We start from the raw sequence: 26,249 nt of genomic DNA on the forward strand, positions 1-26,249 counted from the left end.
TGAGAGACGAGCGCGGCTGCGCGCTCCAGTAACTTTCCACACTCCACAGGCGCCGCATGCAATGTTTTTGTCAGGAGACGGGAGTAACAACTGCAGATTATGAGTTACCTGCGGTGAGTCCGACAAAATGAATCCACTAAGCGAATGCCAGTGGTAAACACTCGTGTTCCAATACTCGTGCACGAGTTTTGGGAGGCGTTCCCTCTAAATGAGCTGTGAAAGAGGGGGGCTGTTCTTACGCATGCGCTCATTTCAAAAACTCAGTAACAAGTCTTTGGTTTCTCAGTTGACGAAAAGATCCTCTTTATCACCTTTAAGGGAATAATATATGGCTCCTTGGAAAATTACTTTTAGTTAGTTATAGCTTGCTTCCTGCAATAGCTATAAGGGGCCGGCTATGTAGGAGCCATTTTTGAGTTTAGGTAAATCTAAATTATTTTGCTATTGGAGCATGGGTACGTTTTGTTAGATTAGGGTCCTTTATTTTGTAGGAACTTTTATTTTGACAGTCGGTGAGAACGTTTGAAGATAAAGATGGCCGCCTCTCACCTTTCTCAAACAAAGGAACATAGGAAGCTGTTGGAACGTATTAAGCATACAGTTCTTTACATCGCTATTTGAATCACTAAAGAATCTATATTGAATTAACTGAATCACTGTTGAACACTATTTGGACATTATTTTTGATATTAAGTTCTTCTTTAACCACCACCCTTTTCAACCACTTACCAATCATTTGTTGGATTACTGGAGTCCATGCTTTGTCTGCTACTACCAACCTACTTACCTGTCTGCTGCCTGTCTTGCTCTGCTCACCTGCCCTGCTCTGCTCACCTGCCCTGTTCATCCATCGGCTGGAACCCGTCTCATCCGCCTCAAAAAAGGTACAATTTAAGTTTCTATGAGTTGGATAGCTTGTCAAAGAAGCTAAGCAATACGTCCCAGCTAAGAGTGGTCCGCCACTACACATATCATATGGTAAGCATCAGTTATAGTCAAGGTGTTTTCATTGTCACCATATATAATTTAGGCAACATCCTCACCTTCCAGTCATGCATTCAGACTCTCATTGCATGGAGAAAAACTTAAATACCCCAAAACGCTAGCTAAAAATTACAGTAATAAAAAAAAAAACCATTAAAACAGGAATAATATCATAAATTGTGCTGCTTCATAAAAACGTATTCATATTTTATTTTATAAATAAAACCATTTTTCGGACAGGTCAAAATAAATAATAATAATAATAATAATAATAATAATATAAAAACATTCCTGGAAAAGCCGCCATGATTTGAGTTGTAAAATAAAGAGCTTTGTAAAATCTTCCAACAAAAGTTTTTAAAAAACTGGCAAGTCTTAAGCCGCGCACACACTTAACGATTGTAAGGCCGATTATGAATGTAAATTGATACTTATGACTGATCGCGCTCAAACGCGTCCAGTCAGAGCCAGTTGCGTTCAGTCTGCGATTACAGTCGGTGTTCAAGTTCCATGTATAAGTATATAAATCTGCTTCAGTCGCAGGAAACAATCGCTGTATGTTGAGCTCAGTCTTAGAATATTTTAGATAGTCGTTAAATGTGTGCCCGGCTTTAGAGATCTAACCACAGATATTGTGTCAGTTTTACTAAGCTCTCAACTGATTTCTCACCTCTAACAGAATTTACAATAAATATTAGACATGGATTACATCACACGAGACAGATTAGTCTACTACCATAAAGAACGCAAATATAACACCTGTATTTTCCACTTTAGTGCAAAGTGAGACCCACAGGAAGCTGTGAAAGAGGAAGTATGAGCACTACTAAGGGTCTAAACCAGACCACTTTATGTTAAATACCATCATCAACACTGAGAAGAACTTCAGCACTCCAGAGAAACCCTCTCAGAACAGCATCATGATCGTCTCTGTGCTTTTGCTAGTCACACTGCTACCATATCTAACCCTTCCATCAAGTCTGATGGAAAATAATGAACTTCTATTGCATTACGTCTTCTACATTTACTATAAATGTGCACTTTTAATGTTATGTAATTATTAGCAGTGCTCTCACTACGCTCACTTCATCTGAAAGTCCATTTAGTCAAGTCTATTTCTCATTTAACCAACATGCGCTAGTTTCTCTTTCAGCATCTGTGAATGTGGGTATAGTGAACGGCGCAGAAGCCAGGCCTCCTTCAAGACCCTACATGGTTTCTATACAAAGAAGTAATGAACACATATGCGGTGGCTTCCTTGTGTCTGAACAGTTTGTCATGACGGCTGCACACTGCTTTACAGAGTGCGTTTTTTGATCGGTTCAGTAAAATTTTATCGCGAGTCAAAGAGTCCCGGACTGCTGCAAAAGGGTCTACACTTGGTGTGACTACTTTTTTCGAAATGACACATATAGTACCCAACCTAGTGCATACCCGACTTCTAGGCAGTCCGGCAATTATTGTTTGAACCCAAAATATATTTTTACTTAAACTAAAGCTAAAGTTGAGCTATTTGTTTGTAACTTTACAATGGAAGCATAAAAACAAAGTTTGTTAATGCATATTGTAAATGGTTGTAAATGCATATTGTTATAGATCAGGCCTGAAATGCAAAACTTTCATCTGTTTTGATCAGACCTTATACCAATAAAATACATGTTTTCTTTCTCATCTTGACATAGGAGAGAAGCTGACAGTTGTGGTTGGAGCTCATGATCACAATCATGGTTCTTGTCGTGTGCCTGTCAATTTCTACCACATCCACCCTGCGTTTGAATCTAAATGTCTGCTAAATGATATCATGCTACTTCAGGTAAATGACTCAGCTAGGTTTTGCATGGCAAAATGCAAGAAAACAATTGTTAACCATGTGAGGAATTAAGAGAAAAGTATCCTGAATGTCCTGATCCCCTAGGCTTTGTTCAAACTGTTCACAAATTCAATTTGATTTCAGATCTGATTTATAGGACTGACAGTTCATTTTACATGTGATGAAGTTAATTCAGTGATGTCAATATCTGGTATATCTACATTGTTGGCCATACTAATGATGCAAGCAATATACAACAACTTGAAACCTGATCTGACCGTTTTTGATCTGACGATGATCAGAGGCGTGATTGTGTTTGTTAACACTTAGGGCCCTATAATACACCCGGCGCAATGCGCCGCAAGTGTGTTTGCTAGTTTGCGTCCGGCGCCGTTCGCGTTTTCCAGTTCAGCGCCACGTCCTTAAATTAGTAAATACATTTGCGCCAGTTAGTGCGCCCATGGGCGTGCTGGTCTAAAAAAGAGGTGTGTTCAGGCGCATTGCCGGCGCATTGCTATTTTAAGGAGCTGAAAATAGACTGCGCCATAGACCAACTCAATCCTAGTCTAAAGTCAATGGCGCAATATTTTTTTTTTGTTAGAGCGCGTTGGTAGAAACTGCGCCTCTGGGCGCGTCCACAGTGCGCGTTGACTTTGCTTATTACACACAGGGATGCGCATCACACAAACATGCCAAATATTAAAAACAAAAGGATTACAGTGTAAAAGAATATTATTGTGTAGGCTACATAAATATAAAAGCGTTCAGCTTTTCTGCCAACAAATTCCGCCATGTAAATAGCAATCCGCCATGGCGCGAGCGCATCTCGCTCTTAAAGGGAATGGGAGATGACACTCTGATTGGTTTATTGAACGTTACGCCCATTACTCATTAAGAGAATAGGGACAACCCATTTCAAAAATGCGCACGGACCGTTTTTCCGTCGTTAAAATAGCAAAAGTAGATTTGGACACGCCCTGAGTGCACCTGCGCCGTGCGCTTTACACTTTGCGTTTAGATCGTTAAAATAGGGCCCCAAGTGTTAATTTAGAATTTATGACATCAGGATTAGAGTCAGAGAAAAAAAATCACAGTATCATCATCAGCATACAGTAAGCATTCTGAGTATTTACACACTTGAGGAAGATCATTAATGTATAAAAGAAAAAGTAAAGGTCCAAGAATACTGCCTTGAGGAACACCCATTTCACAGACTAAAGATTGAGATGTTACATGATTAATTTTAACAGCTTGCGACCTGTTTGTCAAAAAAGAATAAAGTATTTCTATCACAGATGAGGACAAATTAAATGAATATAGTTAAGCAAGATCTGATGGTTCACTGTGTCGAAGGCTTTACGAAAGTCAATAAAAACAGCTCCAGTGATGTGACCTTTGTTAAGAGCGTTACGTATTTGTTCAGTGAAGAGTAGTAATGCCGACATGGTAGATCGCTTAGCGCGGAAACCGTGTTGACAGTCACTGAGCAAGTTATTAATTTCTAAATAAGAAATTAACTGGTTATGCAAGGTTGTTCAAGTAACTTCGACATTGCTGGGAGTATTGCTATAGGTCTATAATTTGAGACAAAAGTGGGATCATCAGATTTAAAAAATGGAATAATTTGTGCTCTTTTTCCAATCAGTAGGAAAGATCGAAAGCCTGATACAAAGATTAATTAAATGCTGAAAAAGAGGTATAAGGCTATCAGCATGAGTCTTCAAAAATAAAGTATTTAAACCATAAATATCACAGGCATGAGAATTTTTTAATGAGCGCAATTTTCTTATTACCTAGTTCTGTGAAATCTCAGGAAATGAAAACTGATCAGGTGTTAAAGAAAAAACAGGTGGAAAGGAAGAAGCTGCAAAATTAGTTGCCAATTCTTTAACAGATGATACAAAATAATCATTAAAAGCACTTGCAATCTTTTCCGAATCTGAGATTTTCCCTTTAGGGAAATTTGAATAATGATATTCTTTTTCTTCTCATTTTCGCCGATGATGACTTTAAGGGTCTGCCATAACATCATTGGGTTTTTTTTTTGGAAACATTACATACATTACAGGTACATCGAGGAGGAATATCAAAGCCATGATTTTTACTCACCCCAAGAAACTGCAGCTTTCTTTCTCTCCATGTCCTGCTCTGCTGTAGACAGTTTCTCTTGCTTTTTCCTTTTCTTCCAGGCCAAAAATGTTTCCAGAGTAATTCAAGTGACGCTTTCTACAACAATAACAGCTGATCATTACAAAAGTTTAAAGAAATCAATAACCGCATTAATACAATGACATTGTTTCCTTTACAATCATGTTCTATGACACTATCCTTCTCACCTCCGTCTCCATCAAATGCTCCATCAAATCACTATATAAATATTGTCAGAACCTACATTTTATGTCTTTGCTTTCTTCTTTTCAGCCTCTCCATGTTTCTTTTCCACAACTTTCAAGTTGTTCACAAGCTCAAGTTTCTTTTGGTCACTGGTGTCTGCAATTATAAAATCAAGACGAGAGTTAAAAACAGAATAGAGCAAACACAACAGATCTGGGGTGCGTTTCCCAAAGCGAACTATGGTCGCAAGTTCCGTCGTTACCAATAGAGTTCAATGGGACTTACGACCATAGTTGGCTAACGATGCTTTCGGGAAACTCACCCCTGATCAGTTACTAGGCATTTACAAATCTAGAAAAATGTAATAAAGTAATAAAAATGACAACAATAATATGTATGTGCATTTGTATATTTATTCACAAACAAGATTCATTCAGACACCAGCAAAGATTCATTCAGTAGATTCACAAGCAACGAAATGCTCTTTCACAGGCCGCACTGGAATGGTACCGGCTTGTGCTATAGTCAGTCTGTGGAGGCAGGAAAAGTTGTGCACTTCAAAAGGAAGAGACTTTAGTGAAAAAAGATATGAGTCAGTGTAAGAAAGATTCATTCAGCACATACATTGACTGATTGACCACAAACATGGAGCAGTTCCTAATAGTGATGCTGGCCTTAACAGACACCACTGCATACACACACAGAAGAGGAATATACTGTATATATAACTGTAAATGAAGATGATAATGGTGCTGGAGAAGCATATAGTACATGTAACATAGAGCTCAGGCTGCTCTGATTGACTTACTGCTGATATCAAGTGTTGTTTACATTTAAATCAGCCTCAACATTCTATGTCAGTCCAGCAGCTTGAGTTTATATTTGAAATCATCACAACTGTCCCTGAAGCCTTGAAGCCTGATCACACGCTACAAACTCTTCACAACTCTACTATCTGATAAGTTTCATCAGTTTGGGAAGTGTTTCTTCAGTCATCAGCATGGAGCAGCGTCGCCCGAGAAGAACCAGGACTCTTCCCACACACCTGAGAGGATTCTGGGTCTCTTCTGTTCAAGAGCGCTGTGAGCTTACATGGCTGGCAGCTGTAAGCAGGTTGGATCACACTTACAGCTGCATCTCTGCCAAAGCTCAAACATCCAAAGGATTGGAAGAGCAAGTGCCCAAGTGCTACTTGAAGAACGCAGCCGTCCTTCCCGATGTCCGTCCAGCAGCGTCAGTGTCTTCGGAGGACGCGTGTCCAGCTCCTCTGTGTCAGCAGGAAGAGTCTGTCTCCATCCACGGCTACAGCACGCAGGGGTACCAGGACATTTACCGCTCTGTGGCAGAGCCCATGATCAAGACACGCTTTGGTCGGCACCGTCCCTACAGCCTTGAGCTGGGACTGAAGATTAAGCAGCGCCTGTGGGAGACTCTCAAGCGCCCTTCACTGCTGGAGACAGAGCAGCCTGATGGACGCGTCCTCGTCACTGAGAGCTTCTCCACATCCAGCAGAAGCTTCGCTCCTCGTGTCCATGTGGACATCAGTGAAGAGCCGCTGCCAGAGGAACCACCAAGAAAGAAGCCCAGACACTGAGTCATCACAGCGGGGCTACGTATGTACATACTGTATATAGCTATAGAGTACCTTTATAGTTTTATGAGTAAGTTTCAGTTTTTAAAGTTAAGCTTTAGTTTGAGTGAGTTTTTTTTATTGTGTCAAGAACATTTTTAGCACATTGCTGTGTGGTTGAAAGGATGTTTTGGTGACTGTCAATGCACTGATATGCGGTTCTTCAAAGTCTTTTGCTACGTGCTTGTCGGGATGTTTCGGGTGGCTCTGGTGTTGACATGCGTTTGCCAAGGTTTTTGAGCGGTTGTTATTGTGTTGCTGTGCGGTTTCTGGACTCTTCTGTGAGGTTTTTCAAGCATTGCTTCATGGTTGTTAGGAGGTTTTGTGTGGTTGGTTGATATGCGGTTGCTTTTAAAGAGTTAAGTTAGGGTAGGTTAGGGTCCCTCACACGGTTTGCAGCTTGACGTGCTGTGAGGGCTTGTGTGCATCAGTGATGCTGAGAGCTACGCCATAGGCAGAGATCCATAGTGGACAGGTCTCAGCTGAGATGCCAGACGAAGACAAACCACCTGATTCTGGACAGCAGAAGATTGGTCTGATGTTCCTGGCAGAAGATCAGACTCTTGTGACAACAGCAACAACGTGGAATGGAAGAAACTTCACTCTGATTATATATGTGGAAGTCACAGATGGATCGATGGAAGCAACTGTTCGAACAGAACGAGGAAACAAACTGCTTTAATATTGGTAAAGGTGTACGACAAGTCTGCGTTCTTTCTTCAGCGCTCAGCCAATCCAGTATAATTATATTGTGCGTAAAATAAAATAAAATAATAAAATAAAATATAAAAATAAAATAATAAAATAAAAATTACTTAAATGCTTGTATGCATAAAAAATCAGCCAATCCAATTTAAGTACATTGTGCATAAAATAAAATAAAATAAAACAATAAAATAAAATAAAATATAAACATAAAAAATAAAATAAAATAAAATAAAATAAAATAAAATAAAATAATAAAATAAAAATTACTTAAATGCTAGTATGCATAAAAAACAAAACATGTCTGAAATAATTTCTAAACCTGAAATGATTTGCACATGATCATGTAAATACTGGTGATTAGAGCAGTGAAAATGATTAATTTACTAAAATACAACAATTACTATTTATAACAGGTAAAAACTAATATGAACTTCATAAATCAGGCCTTAATAAAATAGAAGCTCTGTAATGCGTTTATTTGTGCGTCAATAATCAAAATCTGTATGTTAAACATAAAAACTTAAAATAATTAAAAATATTAAATTATTAAATAATTAAACAGTTTTAATCATGCAAAATTGCACATATATGGAGTCAAAAGTGCTGAAATGACTCTATATTTACTTCTGTTCCTATTAAAATGCATTTATTTCCTTCTTAAGAAACGAAAATATGTAAATGTTTTATTAGTATTTTTCCAAAAAAGACTTAAAATTAACTGTGAATTAACTAAAATTAACTTTTAAAATAAAAACGAAATGTACTGAAAAACTAAAACTATCAAATACTGCTTAAAATACTGCTTAAACTACAATCGAATCTCAAATCTCTCAAAATGTTGCTATTTGGCTGCAAAAGTCTGAAAATAATAAAAATATAGATTTTATTCAAGTTTTCATTTGTCTGAGTTTCATTTATAATGTCTGATTATGTTTTAAGATATTTTTATTCATCACGACAAAAGGCAATATATTATTCTGATTGCCTTTAAAGGGATTGTTCACTCAACATAAAAGAAGATATTTTGGAAAAATGTGGGTTTTTTTTCTGTTCATTTTAAGTTCATTTTATGTGGTCTAATGTTTTTTTTGGACCCCACTGACTTTCATTGTGTGGACACAAACAGTTGAAACATCCTTCAAAATATCTTCTTACATGTTTGGAACGACATGATGGTGAGTAAATGATGACAGAATATGCATTTTTGACTGAACTGTCACTTAAATGTCTGTGAGCTTGATTTCCTGAAGGCGGTTTAAAGCGTGATCTGCTTTTGACTCTCAAAATGGATTCAGCAGTCAGTTTTGGACATGATATCGACCTGCAGCCCATTTTCAGGGTTGTGATCTATATGAACACACTGTCCAATGAACAGGTTTTCAAAGAGTTTAGAAGAGGAAACATGTCTGTGTGTGTAGAAATCATCAAGCTCTCTTCGTTGAGGGAAACATCCATAACAGCATCACTTACCTGTCATTACTGATGTCAACAGCTGCATCTAGATGGACAGAGAAAGACATGAGCAGACTGTACTTAAATATATATGTACTTTAAATTTATCTTTGGGGGGGGGGGGGGGGGGGTTGGCGCACAAAAAATATTATTGTCACATTATAACATTAAGATATAAACACTGTACTCACATTAACTGATTTAAATATATTTTTAGTAGCCTACCTTTATGGATCTTGAGAGAGGAAGTAGCCTACCATTGCTGTCTATGCAGGCCTCGCTGAGCCATCGGATTTAATCAAAAATATCTTAATTTGTGTTCCGAAGATGAACAAAGGTCTTAGGGGTGGAGAACGACATGAGGGCGAGTAATAAATGACATTATTTTCATTTTGGGGGGAACTAACCCTTTAACTGGACAGTGAACTCACCTGATGACTCGGAGCGAGTCCTGAAGCTAGTGAGGGCGAAATCTTTGTGAAGCACCGAGGCTTCCCCTCGTAAACAGGTTCATTACTCAAAGATTTTCAACACGGTGCACACTAATGACATCTTGTGGTCAAAAGGTGGTAAAAAAATGCCTTTGCGTCCCAGCTGACCCAGCTGACCCAGCTATTTTTGCACTGTTACATGTAGTAGATCAGTTTATGAAAAGCATATAAAACAATGTAATTATTACACATAAAGTCTTTCACGTGTCATTTTACTTACACAATTTTAATAAATGAGTTTGAATAAATTTTTTGGGGGGGGGAATAATCAAAATAAATGATTGTCAAAATACATTATTGGTATGAACTGGGAATAAATGCAAGCTGAACATGCACAAAAATACACATGTAAAAATGTATTTGTATTATGACATATTCTTTCATATGCTTTCATATTCTACAGTCACGACAGCGACACGACAGGTTATGAATTGTAAAATATTGAGTTAACATAATGTATGTATACCAAACAATCTGTGGCCTGAAAATAAGACCATTAAGATTAAGAAGAACAATATGTACTCATCTATAAACTGAAAAAAGAAAAGACTCAGGGCCTCATTTATTAAATGATGTACAGTAGAAACATATTTGTATACTTGTCAAATGAGAGAAGTGAGCCCATCAGTTTCGCTTTAGCCTAAAACAATCATTTTGGCTTGACTTATGTTGTTTATAATGAATCTAATTTATGTTTTATTTTATAGTTTAATATTTAGCTTCTTTTTCATTCTTGTTCTATTCTGAATACTGTTAAATTTAAATGATTTGTTGTGGAGGGAACTACAATAGGCCTATGAATTTTTCATTTTATTTACCAGTATTAAATATATAAATTAATGCAATTGTTTGTAATTATGAGGTTAATGGGTATTTTTTATGTAAAATGAATTTCTCTTTTCATGAGATTACTTCATCTTCTTGGCCGGGTTACATTTCTCCGTCTTGTAAACTCTAGGGGCGTGGCTTCCAAACCATGAATTTTTAGGTGTGTGATATTTAAATGACGATTGTTTTCAGCCGCCACATTTATCAACGTACGATCATTTGTATGATAGGATTGCCAGCATACGAATGTTTAATAAATCACACGTGAACTCTCTCATAAGATGATTTTTGCACTTGTTTCTATATTAGATTGATAAATGAGGCCCAAATATTGATAAATATTTATACCGTGTTTAGCCAATGAGAGCTCACTGATCGTCTTCATCTTGACCATCATCATCTCTATGCTCCTGCTGGCATCTCTACTGCCATACCTGATGTTCACTGGTGAGACTGATTGACCAAACTGAATATTCACAAGTTCACACTTACACAACACAATTGTTAGATTCAAATGACATCAGGCTATTTCATGATGACTACAAAACAATCAGCAATAAACACCTGATGTCATTTTGTTTTAGCTTTCTTTGCTACTGCAAATGTGCTTAAAGTCCCCATGAACCAGAAGTTGCAAACAACTTTTCTCCAGTGTTTTTCCATGTAAAACGTAAAATTGAATAGAGAGCAGGATTTTATTTCAGCACTCCTCCTCTCCGTCTCTCGCTCATAGCAGACTAACGGTTGGAGAGGAGTGGTTTAAGCATTTTCAGCCCAAGCCGTCAAACTGACGTTATCTGAGAAGGAACGCCATTCCAGACCGGAAGTAACTTTTCAGATTTTGATTAAAGATTACCACGACAAACTTTTTTTTTCTGTGTATTAACTTACACGGATTAATTGTTCACCACAAGACTAGTAATATGCACAAACAAAGTAAATAGGGTCAATTTTGATTTCATGACGACTTTAACGGCTCTTGGCTGACATGTGGCATTGTTGAGGCCTGCTTGTAGCCCAGAAGCAGCCCACACTACGGCCGTAATTTAGTGCAGCATGTGGGCCAGATCATCATGCCACATATGCCAGATGTGGGCCGGATCTGATGAAATGGCAGTAATATGTGGCTTACAGAGTTTTTTCATCAAAAGCTCAGTATGCTTTTATAAAAGAATTGCATTAAAGTTTGAGAAACGTTCATTATAATACGATTTTCTTTCAACAGAAATAAAATACTGACAGTCATGGTTGGTGCATATGACCTAAAAAATGACATTGACCTTTCCATAACTTTAAGTGAGAAAATGATATTATAAACTGTGGTTTAATCGTATGGAAGATAAATCTATTTGTTAATAATAAATGCTTTTACAACTAGAGAAAAAAGTCGAACCAACCAAAAATGTTAATTGGATATCATTACCAAAGAATGAATCCATCAAAAAAACAGACCCTGATTGTAGTGTTGCAGGCTGGGGACGTCTGTACATTACTGGTCCAAAGAGTGATTGTCTTACGGAGGCCAATGTGAAGATAATGGAAAATGCAAAAAAAAAAAAAAAAAAAAAAAACTTCAGCTTTTAAGTCTTACAGAAGATGTGTGGATATGGCTGTGGTGGATGCAAGAACCTGCAAGGTATGTAATCATTTCATGAACTGAGTTGTAATTGTGATATGGCATTTTAGTGACGTGTTGATCTGTGTTTCTTAACAGGGGGATTCAGGAGGTCCTTTGGTTTGTGGAAACACTGCAGTTGGTGTCACATCCTTCAGGGACCCTGTCCACTGCAATTCTCCTAAGTATCCTAATGTGTATACTAAGATTTCACCATATTTCCATGGAAATATAATGAAAAATTAGAAATATTAAAGGTGCCCTAGAATTGAAAATTGAATTTACCTCAGCATTAAATAATTAGAGTTCTGTACATGGAAATGACATACAGTGAGTCTCAAACACCATTATTTCCTCCTTCTTATGTAAATTTGATTTTTGCAAAAGACCTCTGAAGAACAGGAGATTCTCAACATAACACTGACTGTTACGTAACAGTCAGGATCATTAATATGTACGCCCCCAATTTTTGCATATGCCATCCCATGTTCAAGGCATTAGACAAGCCAGTATTAATGTCTGGAGCAGAACAGCCAAATCAACAGACTTTATGCAGGTAAGCAAGCAATGACAATAGCGAAAAATGGCAGATGGAGCAATAATAACTGACATGATGCATGATATCATGATATTTTTAGTGATATTTGTAAATTGTCTTTCTAAATGTTTTGTTAGCATGTTGCTAATGTACTGTTCAATGTGGTTAAAGTTACCATCGTTTCTTACTGTATTTTCATTATTAAACGCTTGCAGTCTGTATAATTCATAAACGAAACTTCATTCTTTATAAATCTCTCCAACAGTGTGTAATGTTAGCTTTAGCCCTGTTAGCCACAGCATTCTATCAAACTCATTCAGAATCAAATGTAAACATCCGCAAAATAAATACCATACTTACATGATCTGATATGCTGCATGACGAACACTTTGTAAAGATCCATTTTGAGGGTTACATTAGCTGTGTGAACTTTGTTTATGTAATGTATTATAGAGTTGTGACCTTGGGGGCGGGGAGTGCGAGCATTTAAAGGGGACATGCACAGAATCGGCACATTTTTAATTATGCCCCAAAACAGGCAGCTAAAAAATTTAATAATAAAAAATCTATGGGGTATTTTCTGCTGAAACCTCACAGACACATTCAGGGGACACCTTAGACTTATATTACATCTTGTGAAAAAGGGTTCTAGGGCACCTTTAAGTGACTTAATAGATAACAAAAAAAGCAAAACCTTTTTTTTATTTTTATTAAAGTATAACATGCATCAATCAGTCAAAGTGTCTTCATTGACACAACCATATAGGCCTAATTAAAATATTACATGGTGGGCAATAAAGTCATTTAACGTTAGCAGTTATGGCTTATATTCATAAAGACAAAATTTTGAAAACTGCAATAACTATGATATAATAAAGTGAGATTATTTAGCTCAAGGAGTTTTTTTTCCTAGACTGGTCCAACTAAAATAACCACACCTCAAGATAGTGTTTTATTTCAACAGAGAGAGAGACATAGACAGAGAGAGCACGTGTGTGAATTTCCTGAATTTGTGTGGCACGTTTGGCAGTCTCTGACAGCGACGTTATCGCCTTGCTACTGAGAAATGGCATGTATTTTTCAGCAGCGAAACTTATTTTATCAATAAATACCGCAGACAGCACTGATAACAAGTTTCCATGCATGAGTCTGTACATGTGTGCATGTGGGTTAGAGAGAGCAGGAGAAAGAGTGATAATAAAATGACATTTAGTTTTAAACGTTTAATAGTTTGACATTTTTATCCTGTTGTTTGTCATGTTTATTTGCTTGATCAGTGCAGTCAGGGCTGTATATTACCTCATATTGTGACATATTTAAATAATTAAACAGTGTTGTCAGAGTTGATATTGTGGCTTTACTTGCATGCCATTATATTATTAACATTCTACCAAACTTAAGCTAAAATAGCTTTAATCACTTGTTATGCTATTTTATTACCAAATATTGTGTTCAATCTTTTTGTCAACTTGTTTGCTTTAAATTAGGACAGGTTTTGTGTTTATTTTTGAAACTGATTGATCTGAAGTTAATGAAAGCTAATCTCAAAACTGTAGCATTTATCAGAGGCGAAAGCTAATTTACCATAAGGTGGCTAACAGTGCGGCTTAGTTAAAGCCCACATCTGAATACATATGAATGGTAGCTTCGTTGTCTTCAGTGAATTCTGCAAAGAATGAAGCCAATACATCCAAAAAAGAGGACAAACAAAGTACTACCCTCAATAATATATATCATTTCAGCCAACCTAATGGAACTTCAGGGCCCTTAAACCGCATCCTATACAGGAAACCAAGGTTTATAAGTATAAAGAGACCAAGCCAATTCCAGCAGGTCCAAATGATATGCTTACAAACAGACATTGACTGTAAAGCAACACTGGAGCCTGCCTATATCACGAGATAATTGCACCCATCTCATCAGTAGGAGGCATCGACATGTACCCATACTCACTCCATCAACACCAGCGAATTAACCTGCTGATGTTGATGAATACGAGCTGAATACAGGTTCTTCCATGCCTTCTCGATCTCAGTATGAAGATCAAGAAGGAATGGAAAGCTTAAGTTGGCTGGAGGATTATGGCAAAAAAGGAAACTTTCGATGAACAATCCACAAACGGTTTCTTTCTTAACCTGCTCCAATGGCAGCTGCAGTCTGCCAGAGTTGCGTTCCATTATCCCACACAGCTGTATATACACGGGGGCAGGGTGGCTTTGAGGATTCAGAAAGCTCACCATCTTCATCCTCATTAGCCATCTCCTGCTCTCTTGTTTGGCTTAGAACAAGAAAAGCAATTGCTGCTGAATCTAACCCCATGAGCTAGGCTGTTTCTCAATATGCATTCTTCAGCAATCTTGCGTCCTTGTGTTCTTGCTCTACATCATCATCAACCGTCGCGGTTCATTCCAATTCTCAAGAACGCAAGAACAGAGAACACATGAAAGTACCCGGATGTGTTCTTGATATCGAGGATGCATCGAATGCAAACTTGAGAGAATCGAACAGTTAAAAATCCCAGAAGACGCTGTGGGCGGTCGACATACGGAAGCCTGCAAGCTTTAAAGTTCTCGTTCTCACTTATGAGATTCCTGCTACAAGCTCGCAAATACGTGATGGCTCGTGAAAGTAAACTATTTGTTTTTAATAGGTTATGACATTTGTTTGTGATGTTATGTTGTATTTATTGTGCATGAGCCTCTTATAATATGCTGGGACAGTCAGTTGAGCAACAAGATCGCAGCACATCTCAATTCTCAAATGATGCGTTCTGTGTCCTCGCGTCCTTCCGAGTTCGTTCTTTCAAGGTCGTCTGGCAAGACCGGACTCCACGAGAACGCAAGTCTGTTCTCTGCATTCTTGGAATTGAGAAACAGCCCTAGTCTCTACTCTGCCTCTGCAAGAGTAAGACCTGAACCATTAGGTGCAGCTGCCGGTCCTCCTCCTCTCGAGAAAGCTTACCTTAAAGGGGTACTTCACCCCTGGAAAGATGAATGTGTATTTAAAATTGGTCATTTATGTAGTAGAAATGTGAAATTATTTTTGAATTTGGAGCTTTCTAGACTGAGAAAAGGCAGAAAATGTATTTTTGACTAATGTGGATGAAAGACAACAACTCCCAGAATGCACTTGTTTTGCTACCCTTGCGAGGCCACGCCCAAACCACGCCTATCGGTTACAGGCGGCATTCAGGAAAATTCAAACAAATAAATCGTGAGTTAGTTCATACATTTACAGCGAAATGGTGCTAAATTGCTTTGTACCTGGATGTACACCCAAAACCAGGAAAGGACAAGTAAGTTTCCATCATTTTCCGATTAAGTTAAAGATTTGGAGCGATGCAAACAGTGGCTGCGGGCCATCAAACACCCGAAGTTTGGAGATGACACCGTTATAGAAAACCTAAAAAAACGCAGAATATGTAGTCTCCATTTCAAGCACGAGGACTACGAACCAAATATCTTTGCAATGAAGAGAACCATTCTGAAGGACACCGCAATACCATCTATATTCACTTTCCCAGAGGACGAACAGCCTGGGCATCTGGTACTAAGCGTATTCGCCCAGAGGTAAGACTCGCTGATACTAGACTGATAACACAGTAGCCTATATGTAGTGTTGTAGGTAGCAGTAAAACTGCAAACTTAGCAAAGTAACGTTAGATAGACAATTACATATAAGTTGCATATAAGTTGACTGTTATCAAAGTAAAGCCTCTGTTCTGTAAAACTGAGTTTATTTATCTATTTATGCTAACGTTACCACAAAAGCCTGTTGCTGTATTGGTTGAGATGACTGCAGAGACCGATAAATTTGCGAGATGAACCACTGACCACTGCAGACAAAATAAAGTTAATTAGCCTACTGTAAGCTTAAAAATATATTGACACCCACTTTTGATAAAATCTTTGATCTATGTCCATGAGTAACCTCAAAAGCGCATATGTATGGGCGTGGTGAAAAAATGCGGAACTACCTGCTATTACTGGCTGTAGTTTTAAGCCTCTGGCCAAAAAAGCCTCCGATGACGCAAAATGACGATTTTTGCGTCATCTGAGGCTTTTTTACAGAATAAAAATGCATAAATCTCTCATCTCGGGCTGATATGAAGGGGGAAAGCACGCTAATTCGAAAATACTAGTGGTATTCTACTAATACAAAGCTTATTGCTAAATCCTGAAGTAACCCTTTAATACTGGTTTGTTAACGCTTGCTTTCAAACAAAACAGATACAAAAAAGATACTGACTGCTTCTCTAGGCGCTCCTTATATACTTCCGCAATGATGACATCATAGGCTGTCGCCGACCAATAGGATTGTCGTGATTTGATAATATATTTTTTGATAACATATAAATATGTTTTCAGACACCAGTTCACGAGGAGGAGTTCCCCATATGCGTTCAAACACTTTCGAAAGGGAAAAGCATGTTACTGTTGAAATTTGTCCGTTTTTTACAGCAATTTTTTATTACATTGCTAAAGTATAGAAAATGTTTTTTACAATGTGTCGACCAATCAGAATCAAGAATTTTAGAGAGCTGTAGTATAAGCTGGGTTTTATTGGTATGTGCTGATTTGGTTGACATAGAATGTCTTTCAGCCATAATGACATAATTGTAAGGATAGTCCTTGTATATCCTGGATAAAAATGATTTGGTACGATTTTGTGCTTTTAAGGGTAACAAACTACGTACCAGCTACATTCTGAGCTGTAAAATATTCCAGTACCAAAATGCATGCATACATGCCTAATTCTTATTGTCTATCATTAGTCTGAATGCAAGACTGGAAAGATTAACAGGAACATTATCTTTTCATCACTCTGTTACTCATACTGCAAGAAGAAAAAAGACACTAGTGACTCCACCCCCATTTACAGTATATTTATACAGTGTTTTGCCATGAGAAATCAATGTCATCTTCATCATGACCATCATCATCTCTCTGCTCCTGCTGGCCTCTCTGCTGCCACACCTGACCTTCACTGGTGATTATATAACAGTATATTATGATGATTTTTAAGATGATGTTTAATTTTATGTGCTGAATAAGTTGACTGACAGCACTATCTCTCTCTCAGCTCATGTGAATGTGGGTATAGTGAACGGCACAGAAGCCATACCGCACTCCAGACCTTACATGGTTTCTCTTCAGAAGAACAGGGAACATATCTGCGGTGGATTCCTCATTTCTGATCAGTTTGTCTTGACTGCCGCACATTGCAGGAACGGGTAAGAGCTTGTTTAGAAATCACTTTTGACTAACACAACGACTGCAGTGCAACCACACAGTGTATCATATGACATAAATGACCATCATGACTTTCTCTTTTAACAGAAAAGAGGTTCTGACGGTTGTGGTTGGTGCTCATGACTTAAGCAAGAGTTCAGATCGTATCGATGTGCTGTCCTACGAACCGCATCCAGACTATATATTCAGTCCTTATCGGAATGACATCATGCTTTTGAAGGTGACAACCTGTAATATTTTTAGTTTTTAGTTGTTCCAATAGTTTCTGATCAGGATACAGTGGCAAAAGGTGATGTTTGAATTTCTATTGCAATTTCTTGCTGTAAGGAATAATGGAATGTGTAGCAGAAAAAAAGGGAACAATGCAGAAAATTTGAAAAATCATTGGTAAATTTACTGTCATTGTCATTGCTATACACAGCGAAAAAAATAATATTGTAAGAAACAGGCTTTTTTAAAGTGCTATTTTTAAGGTTGCTAATTTTGTTTTGGAAGTCTCCAACAACAGATTTACATATATCAAAAACACATTCATTTTCTCATAATATACATTGCAGTCTAAAGACGGTTCGTTCGAAGATTTAGTCTCTCTAAACTCCTCCTTTCTGCAAACCTACTCTGCTCTGATTGGTCAGATGGCCCAGTCTGCTGTGATTGGTCTATAGTTAAAAATGAAATGCCTGAATTTCAACTCTGGGGGCTTCCTCAGCACTTATATACTGTGATACAAGCAGTATAGCATAACTGGGCCACTTTAAGAGGCACTTAAAATAAAATATGCATAAAATATGACATATATAAAAATTCACCTCGGCCTTCAGTGCTTTAACCTCACAAACAGTATAATCAACTGAAGTTCAGTCTTGATGATTAAATCTTATATTATTAATGGTTGTGTTTTTGAATTACAGTTACAGGAAAAAGTCGAACAAAAGAACAATGTTAAATCGATATCATTACCAAAGAAAGGAGAAGACGTGGGAACAGATACTGTCTGTAGTGTTGCCGGCTGGGGAGGAGAGATGATTAATAGCCTACCGACTAATCGTCTAATGGAGGCAAATGTGTCTATAATGAACAACACAAAATGTAGCAATAAATGGGGAAAGTACTACTACAAAGAATCACAGATGATGTGCACATATGGCCCTGGTGGATCCTGCCGTGTATGTACAAAGATGATTCACACACTTTAATAGTTCATTTCTGAACTTAAGTTTAAACTGATACAGTATGCACTTTTGTGATGTGTTGATCTCTGTTTCTTCACAGTATGATTCAGGAGGTCCTTTGGTTTGTGGAAACACTGCAGTTGGTGTCACATCATTTGCATATGAAAAGCTCTGCAATTCACCTGACTATCCTAATGTGTATACTAAGATTTCACCATATCTTGAATGGATCGACAACATAATTAATGTGAAGTGAGTTAAGTTCTTAAATTCTTACATATGTAACTTTCAATAAAGTATCACATGGCAAGCATCATTTATTCAAAGAGTCCTCATTGTCACAATCATATATAATTACAATATTACATGGGAGGCACAAAAGTCATTTTACATTAGTTCACCTGGTGGCCATCTTGGTTACACCTTCAATTTTCATTCATTCAAGTATGGCTCATATCTGTTTAAATGAGGAAAGATTAAACACTGCAAAACTGTTGGTCAATATTAGGGATAAAATTATGGTATAATAAATTCAGTTTCTTTAGCTCAAAGACTACAAAAGAATAATAATAAGAAGAAGATAATGTAGTCAAAATAAAATAAAGGAGTGGCCCATTTTATGCACCCTTAGAATGTCTTTTTGAGAGCTGCAAATCCTTTAGAGTCAAACTCTTCTGAGAATATGAAGAGGAACTATTGTAAGATATCTCAGTCAGCATTTGTACAACACGATTCTTCCACTAAAAGTATGAAACAATGTGACACAATATATACACATTAAAACAACTGAGAGGTGAAGTGAATATGGCACCGGTCAAGGACTGCAATATATCAGGCAGAAACTGAACAGTCAGTTCTTGAAATTCATGAGTTGGGAAACTGGGCAAGTGAAGAGATCTTAAAGGATTAGTTCACTTTAAAATGAAAATTACCCCATGATTTACTCACCCTCAAGCCATCCTAGGAGTATATGACTTTCTTCTTTCAGACAAATACAATCAGAGTTATATGAATAATCACCCTGACGCTTCAAAATGTTTTATTAAGGCAGTGCACGGAAACCAATAAAATAAATAGCTTAAACAAGTTATATTACGTTATAACATGTTAAATATGAATATTTTTCTTACACAAATGCATCGCTTCAGAGATTGCTCAAAACTGCACATGCTTCGAACACCTGTATGTACGTACAAGTGAAATGAAGTATACTTTGCAAGGCTGTGTGTTTGACTGTGCTATACGCGTAAAAAAACAAACTATATCCAGGGCTTAATTCACCTGAGCGTCCTAATGTGTATACTAAGATTTCAGCATATCTTCAATGGATCCATGAACAAATTTGAAACGTGAAGTGTCTACATGGAATTATAAAAAAGGAAGAAACACATGGCAAGTATCAATTATAGTCAAAGTGTTCTCACCCACTAAACAAAGTTAAAGAAGACGTCTTTTCAACGGCTTTGTCACAAAAGTTGTACGTTGAAAAGACATCCACTGAGGAGCCAGAATTAAAGTTTTTATGATATCTTTTTTTGACATCTGCACGTCTGATATAGATGTTCATGAAACCTCCTTACAAGGTAAAAAAAAAAAACAATACATACATAGAATTTTTTCATGTTTATATCTCTCAAGATTTCAGCAGAGGATTAAACAACTCCACAAACAGTATTACCAGCTTCACTTATTACTAACCAGACTGACTTTATTTATGTCAGACGTCTACATAAGTTCTTATTAAGAATTAACAGAGGTTTAGATGTTGATGTTTGAATGTATTGACAAATTACAGACCCATTTCATACCTTCCATTTATGTCTAAAATACTAGAAAAAGTGGTGTCGGTCCAATTGTGCTCCTTCTTGCAAAAAAACTCTATCTATGAGAAATTTCAGTCAGGATTCAGGCCTCATCATAGCACAGAAACTGCGCTTGTTAAAACTACAAATGACTTACTTCTAGCTTCTGACCAAGGCTGTATCTCAATACTAGTGTTACTTGATCTCAGTGCTGCGTTCGACACTATAGATCATAAAATACTCCTAGACCGACTACAAAATTACACTGGTATTCAGGGACAGGCATTACGGTGGTTTAGGTCGTACCTATCAGACTGTCACAATTTTGTCTATTTAAACGGGGAAAAATATAAGATAAAGATAGTAAATTATGGAGTGCTGCAAGGATCAGTGTTAGGCCCTCTGCTATTTTCAATATACATGCTGCCACTCGGCAATATTATAAGAAAATATGGAATTAGTTTCCACTGATATGCTGATGATACTCAATTATATATTTCAACACAACCAGATGAAATTTCTAAATTATCCAGTCTGACAGAGTGCATTAAAGAAGCAAAACATTGGATGACTAGTAATTTTCTTCTATTAAATTCTGATAAGACTTTAGTATTACTTATTGGGCCAAAAACCTGTACACATAATCTCTCAGACTACAATCTGCATTTAGAAGGATGTACTGTTACTCCATCCTCGACAGTTAAAGACCTGGGTGTTATATTAGACAGCAACTTATCCTTTGAAAATCATATTTCATATGTTACAAAAACAAACTTCTTCCACCTCAGAAACATTGCTAAGCTACAGAATATGTTATCTATTTCTGATGCAGAAAAGTTAGTTCATGCATTCATGACGTCTAGACAGGATTACTGTAATGCATTATTAGCTGGTTGTCCTGCTTCCTCAATAAACAAGCTACAATTAGTACAAAATGTAGCTGCTAGAGTTCTTACCAGGTCAAGAAAATATGATCATATAACAACAATTTTATCATCTCTACACTGGTTACCTATGAAGTTCCGTAACGATTATAAAGTATTGCTAATGACCTATAATGGTTTAGCTCCTGTGTACTTAACTGATCTTCTATTGCCCTACAATCCTTCACGCTCTTTAAGATCACAAAACTCTGGACTTCTGGTTGTATCTAGGATATCTAAGTCCACTAAAGGAGGGAGAACGTTTTCACATTTGGCTCCGAAACTCTGGAATAGCCTTCCTGATAATGTTCGGGGATCAGACTCGCTCACCCAGTTTAAATATAGATTAAGACGCAAGCATTCACATAATGCATCTCATATCAGATCAGTTGCACATGACTATGTAATGACTCTAACACTGTTACTTTTAAAGGTTGTTTTTTCCACACCATTAGGGGGCGTTGTTTTGATTCATATCTACAATCTTGATGTCTGTGTGTGACTACATGAAACACTTGCTCAAACATCTCGTGCTTCGTATCCATATTCAGAATAAGAGATAATTTTAATGCTATTGGTGCCAATACTGCATAAGACCGGTGGCTGTAAACGCCAAATATAAAAACAAAACTAAAAGACGAACATTAAACGCTCATTTTGTGATGATTTTGTTATCTACAAACACACAGTTACGGCAGCCAAAGAAAAGCTAACACAAGAAGTACGAAGACCAAGATCCCAACTAAAGCAAACACTGACCACCACAATGGTGACTTCAAATGAAACAAACATCAACATCTAAACCTCTGTTAATTCTCAATAAGATCTTCTGTAGACGTCTGACAGAAATAAAGTCGGTCTGGTTTGTAATAAGTGAAGCTGGTAATGCTGTTTGTGGAGTTGTTTAATCCTCCTCTGCTGAAATCTTGAGAGATTTAATGTCTTTTATTTGCAGTTGATTTTACCAAATACTCAATCATCAGTTATTTGATCACATTTCAGTGTTTCTTTTAACATTGACTGGACTCATATAAACACTGAGCAGTGTTCACTGAGGATTTTGCTGGGTAAGTTGTACATTTCAGCATCTATTCAAACAGTTTTGTACCTGTAAATGTTTTATTTTATTTTACATACAAACATGAAAAAAGTCTGAAATAGTTTTTAAAAATAAAATAATAGTGGCTCAGTGGGAAGCACTGTCTCATCACAACAAGAAAGTTCCTGGTTCGAGCCTCAGCTGAGCCAGAAAGTCTTTCCTTCAGATCTGGTTTACCTCACAATTCAAAGATGTGTGAATTACAGATGCTAAGTTATCTAAAGGTGTGAACATGTGTTTTACTACCTATGGATGGATCCGTGGCTGAGTTTTTTTTTTGTTTTTTTTTTTACCTTGTACAGAGGTTCCATGAACGTCTATATCGGATGTGCAGAAGACGTCAAAACAAGACGGCATAAAAACTTTCATTCTGACTCATCAGTGGACGTCTTTTCAATATACGACTTTTGTGACAAAGATGCTGAAAAGACGTCTTCCGGACATAACTTTGTTTATTGGGCATTGTCACCATATATAATTTAGGCAACACCCTCACTTTCCAGTCATGCTTGCATGGAGAAAGTCTGAAACTGTTGCAAAAAATTACAGTAATTAAAAACAAACAAACAAAAAAAAAACGTAAAAACAGGAATAATATCATGAATTTTCAAAATCAGGTCAAAATAAATGTAATAACAATAATAATAATATAAAAACAGTCCTGGAAAAGCCGCCATGATTTGAGTTGTAAAATAAAGAGCTTTGTAAAATCTTCCAACAAAAGTAAAACTGGCAAGTCTTAGAGATCTAACCACAGATAGTGTATCAGTTTTACTAAGCTCTCAACTGATTTCTCACCTCTCAGAATTTACAATAAATATTAGACATGGATTACATCACACATGAGACAGATTAGTCTACTACCATCAAGAACGCAAATATAACACCTATATTTTCCACTTCAGAGCAAAGTGAGACCCACAAGAAGCTGTGAAAGAGGAAGTATGAGCACTAAGGGGCTAAACCAGACCACTTTATGTTAAATACCATCATTAACACTGAGGAGAACTTCAGCACTATAGAGAAACCCTCTCAGAACAGCATCATGATCGTTAGCAGTGCTCTCACTACGCTCAATGACTTCATCTGAAAGTCCATTTAGTCAAGTCTATTTCTCATTTAACCAACATACGTTAGTTTCTCTTTCAGCATCTGTGAATGTGGGTATAGTGAACGGCGCAGAAGCCAGGCCTCATTCAAGACCCTACATGGTTTTTATACAAAGAAATAATTAATACATATGCGTTGGCTTCCTTGTGTCTGAACAGTTTGTCATGACGGCTGCACACTGCTTTACAACATAAGTTTTTTTTGTTCAGTTCAGTAAAATTCCCAAACTACTGCAAAAGTGTCTACACTTGGTGTGACTACTTTCAAAATGACACATACTATGATAGTACCCAACCTAGTGGGTACATGACTACTAGGCAGTCCGCCAATTATTGTTTGAACCCAAAATGTATTTTTACTTATACTAAAGCTAAAGTTGAGCTATTTGTTTGTAACTTTACAATGGAAGCATCGTAACAAAGTTTGTTAATGCATATTGTAAATGGTTGTAAATGCATTTTGTTATAGATCATGCCTAAAATGCAAAACTCAGTTTTGATCAGACCTTATACCAATAAATTACATGTTTCCTTACTCAACTTGACAGAGGAGAGAAGCTGACAGTTGTGGTTGGTGCTCATGATCACATGGTTCTAGCTGCATGGATGTCAAGTTCTACCACATCCACCCTGGGTATGAGTCTGAAAGTCTGCTAAATGACATCATGCTACTTCAGGTAAATGACTCAGCTAGGTTTTGCATGGCAAAATGCAAGAAAACAATTGTTAACCATGTGAGGAAGAGAAAAGTATCCTGAATGTTCACATTGTTCACAAATCCAATTTGGTTTCAGATCTGATTTATAGGACTGACAGTTCATTTTACATGTGATGAAGTTAATTCAGTGATGTCAATATCTGGTGTATCTACATTGTTGGCCATACTAATGATGCAAGCAATATACAACTTGAAACCTGATCTGACCGTTTAGAGTCTAAGAGACTGAGATGTATTCTGGATTTAGATCAGAAAACAACATATAGATGTGGTTTGAATTGGGATTGTAAACATCATTGATTTAGTATTTTTGTTTGTTTGTTTGTTTTGGTTCAAATTATAAAAAAAAAAAATTATTAAAAAAATTATTGAAGATATGCCGAAAAAATATTTTTGTCTGAACAAAGCCTTATCTGATCGTAGAACTGGAGTAAAAACTGCAGTCTCAAGCAATCATTTGAATAATAATACTTAAATTATATAATGCTAGCATACCTAGTAGTCCCATTATCCTGAAAAGGAAAATAATTTGTCAGTACAATGAATTTTGTCATCCAGTTTTCATTAAAAATTTTCTCAGCATTAATGATTGAATTATGTGCTGTAGCTAAATGTAAAGGTCAAAACGAGTAACAAAGTCAACTGAATCTCCATACCAAAGAAAGATAAGGACATCAAGGCCAATGCCAAATGCAGTGTTGCAGGATGGGGAAGAAAAACCACCAATGGTACAGCGAGTGCTAAACTTATGGAGGTGGATGTCACAATCATTGATAAAAAAGCATGTCAGAAGTACTGGGGGAAAACATACTCCACCTCAAGGATGGTGTGTGCAGGTGGTCGTGGAGGATTCTGTCAGGTACAAAGTATATTCTAGACAAATCAAAAATAGTATAGCTGTTCGATTTTATTCACAGCCTGTAACTTTTTCCACTTCTCAGGGTGATTCTGGAGGACCTTTGGTGTGCAACAAAGTTGCCGTTGGTATCATTTCATTCAATCAGCCAAACAACTGTGACTCCCCTACACTACCCAATGTCTACACCAGGATTTCCACATTTCTGCCTTGGATAAAAAGTAGTTTTGGAGGTGTGAAGCAAGAGCTTGATTAATAAACATTTTATTTCCTAAAACACTCTTTTGAATGTATGTGTGGATTTTTAGAGATAATTTTAATCTGACATTGTGATCGATTTTTTAGATGTGACAAACATCAAACACTTTTTTCAGTGGAAAGATGGTTTCGACCCTTCTCAGAAGCTTGGTTTCCTGTGGGGGGCGATCTCATCACATGTGGTCAGACAATCTTTGAGAAACACTTTAGTTTACAAAAACATCTTAAATAGAAAATCTAATGACTGTGCAAGGACACGAGACTCACCATAGATTTGAAAAGGTCTATTCTTACTGGAAGCTCACACACCTATCATGACACTTAAACAGTAAAAAAAAAAAAAAAAAAAACCTAAATCAACCTAAAAACATGTTATTTATACACTAAAATTTGCTGGGTTATAGTAACCCACTGCTGGTTTGCCAAACTGGATTAAACCGGATCGGTTTATCAATGGTCATTTTGACTCCTGTCCTGAGAGAAAACTTCCTGAGGTGATCTTCCTAAACTTCATGGTTTTCACTTGTATATCAAACAATTACTGTATAGACCAAAAAAAAAAAAAATCTGTAGTTCATCTGTGGTTTCATTTACATTTAGCTACCATTCACTCAAAAAAATAACTTGTTGGTCTAACTTAATTCAATTATGACACCTGTTTCCACACAGT

The 26,249-nt window shown here is 36.9% G+C and overlaps 1 protein-coding gene and 2 pseudogenes across 1 annotated transcript; all 3 read left to right on the top strand.

Annotated features, from left to right (window-relative positions):
* Window positions 1-451: 451 nt before the first annotated feature.
* Window positions 452-12,199, top strand: LOC125262648 (annotated as a pseudogene).
* Window positions 12,200-17,140: 4,941 nt separating this feature from the next.
* On the top strand, window positions 17,141-19,123 carry LOC125263761 (granzyme B(G,H)-like). Its single transcript, XM_048182940.1, has 5 exons — window positions 17,141-17,379; window positions 17,473-17,623; window positions 17,730-17,862; window positions 18,554-18,808; window positions 18,915-19,123. Exons 1-5 carry the CDS (start codon window positions 17,319-17,321, stop codon window positions 19,068-19,070), a joined length of 756 nt encoding a protein of 251 aa, XP_048038897.1. The 5' UTR covers window positions 17,141-17,318; the 3' UTR covers window positions 19,071-19,123.
* Window positions 19,124-24,179: 5,056 nt separating this feature from the next.
* On the top strand, window positions 24,180-25,929 carry LOC125263764 (annotated as a pseudogene).
* Window positions 25,930-26,249: the final 320 nt, after the last annotated feature.

The sequence above is a fragment of the Megalobrama amblycephala genome, linkage group LG2, assembly GCF_018812025.1.
Source record: "Megalobrama amblycephala isolate DHTTF-2021 linkage group LG2, ASM1881202v1, whole genome shotgun sequence".
NCBI lineage: Eukaryota > Metazoa > Chordata > Actinopteri > Cypriniformes > Xenocyprididae > Megalobrama > Megalobrama amblycephala.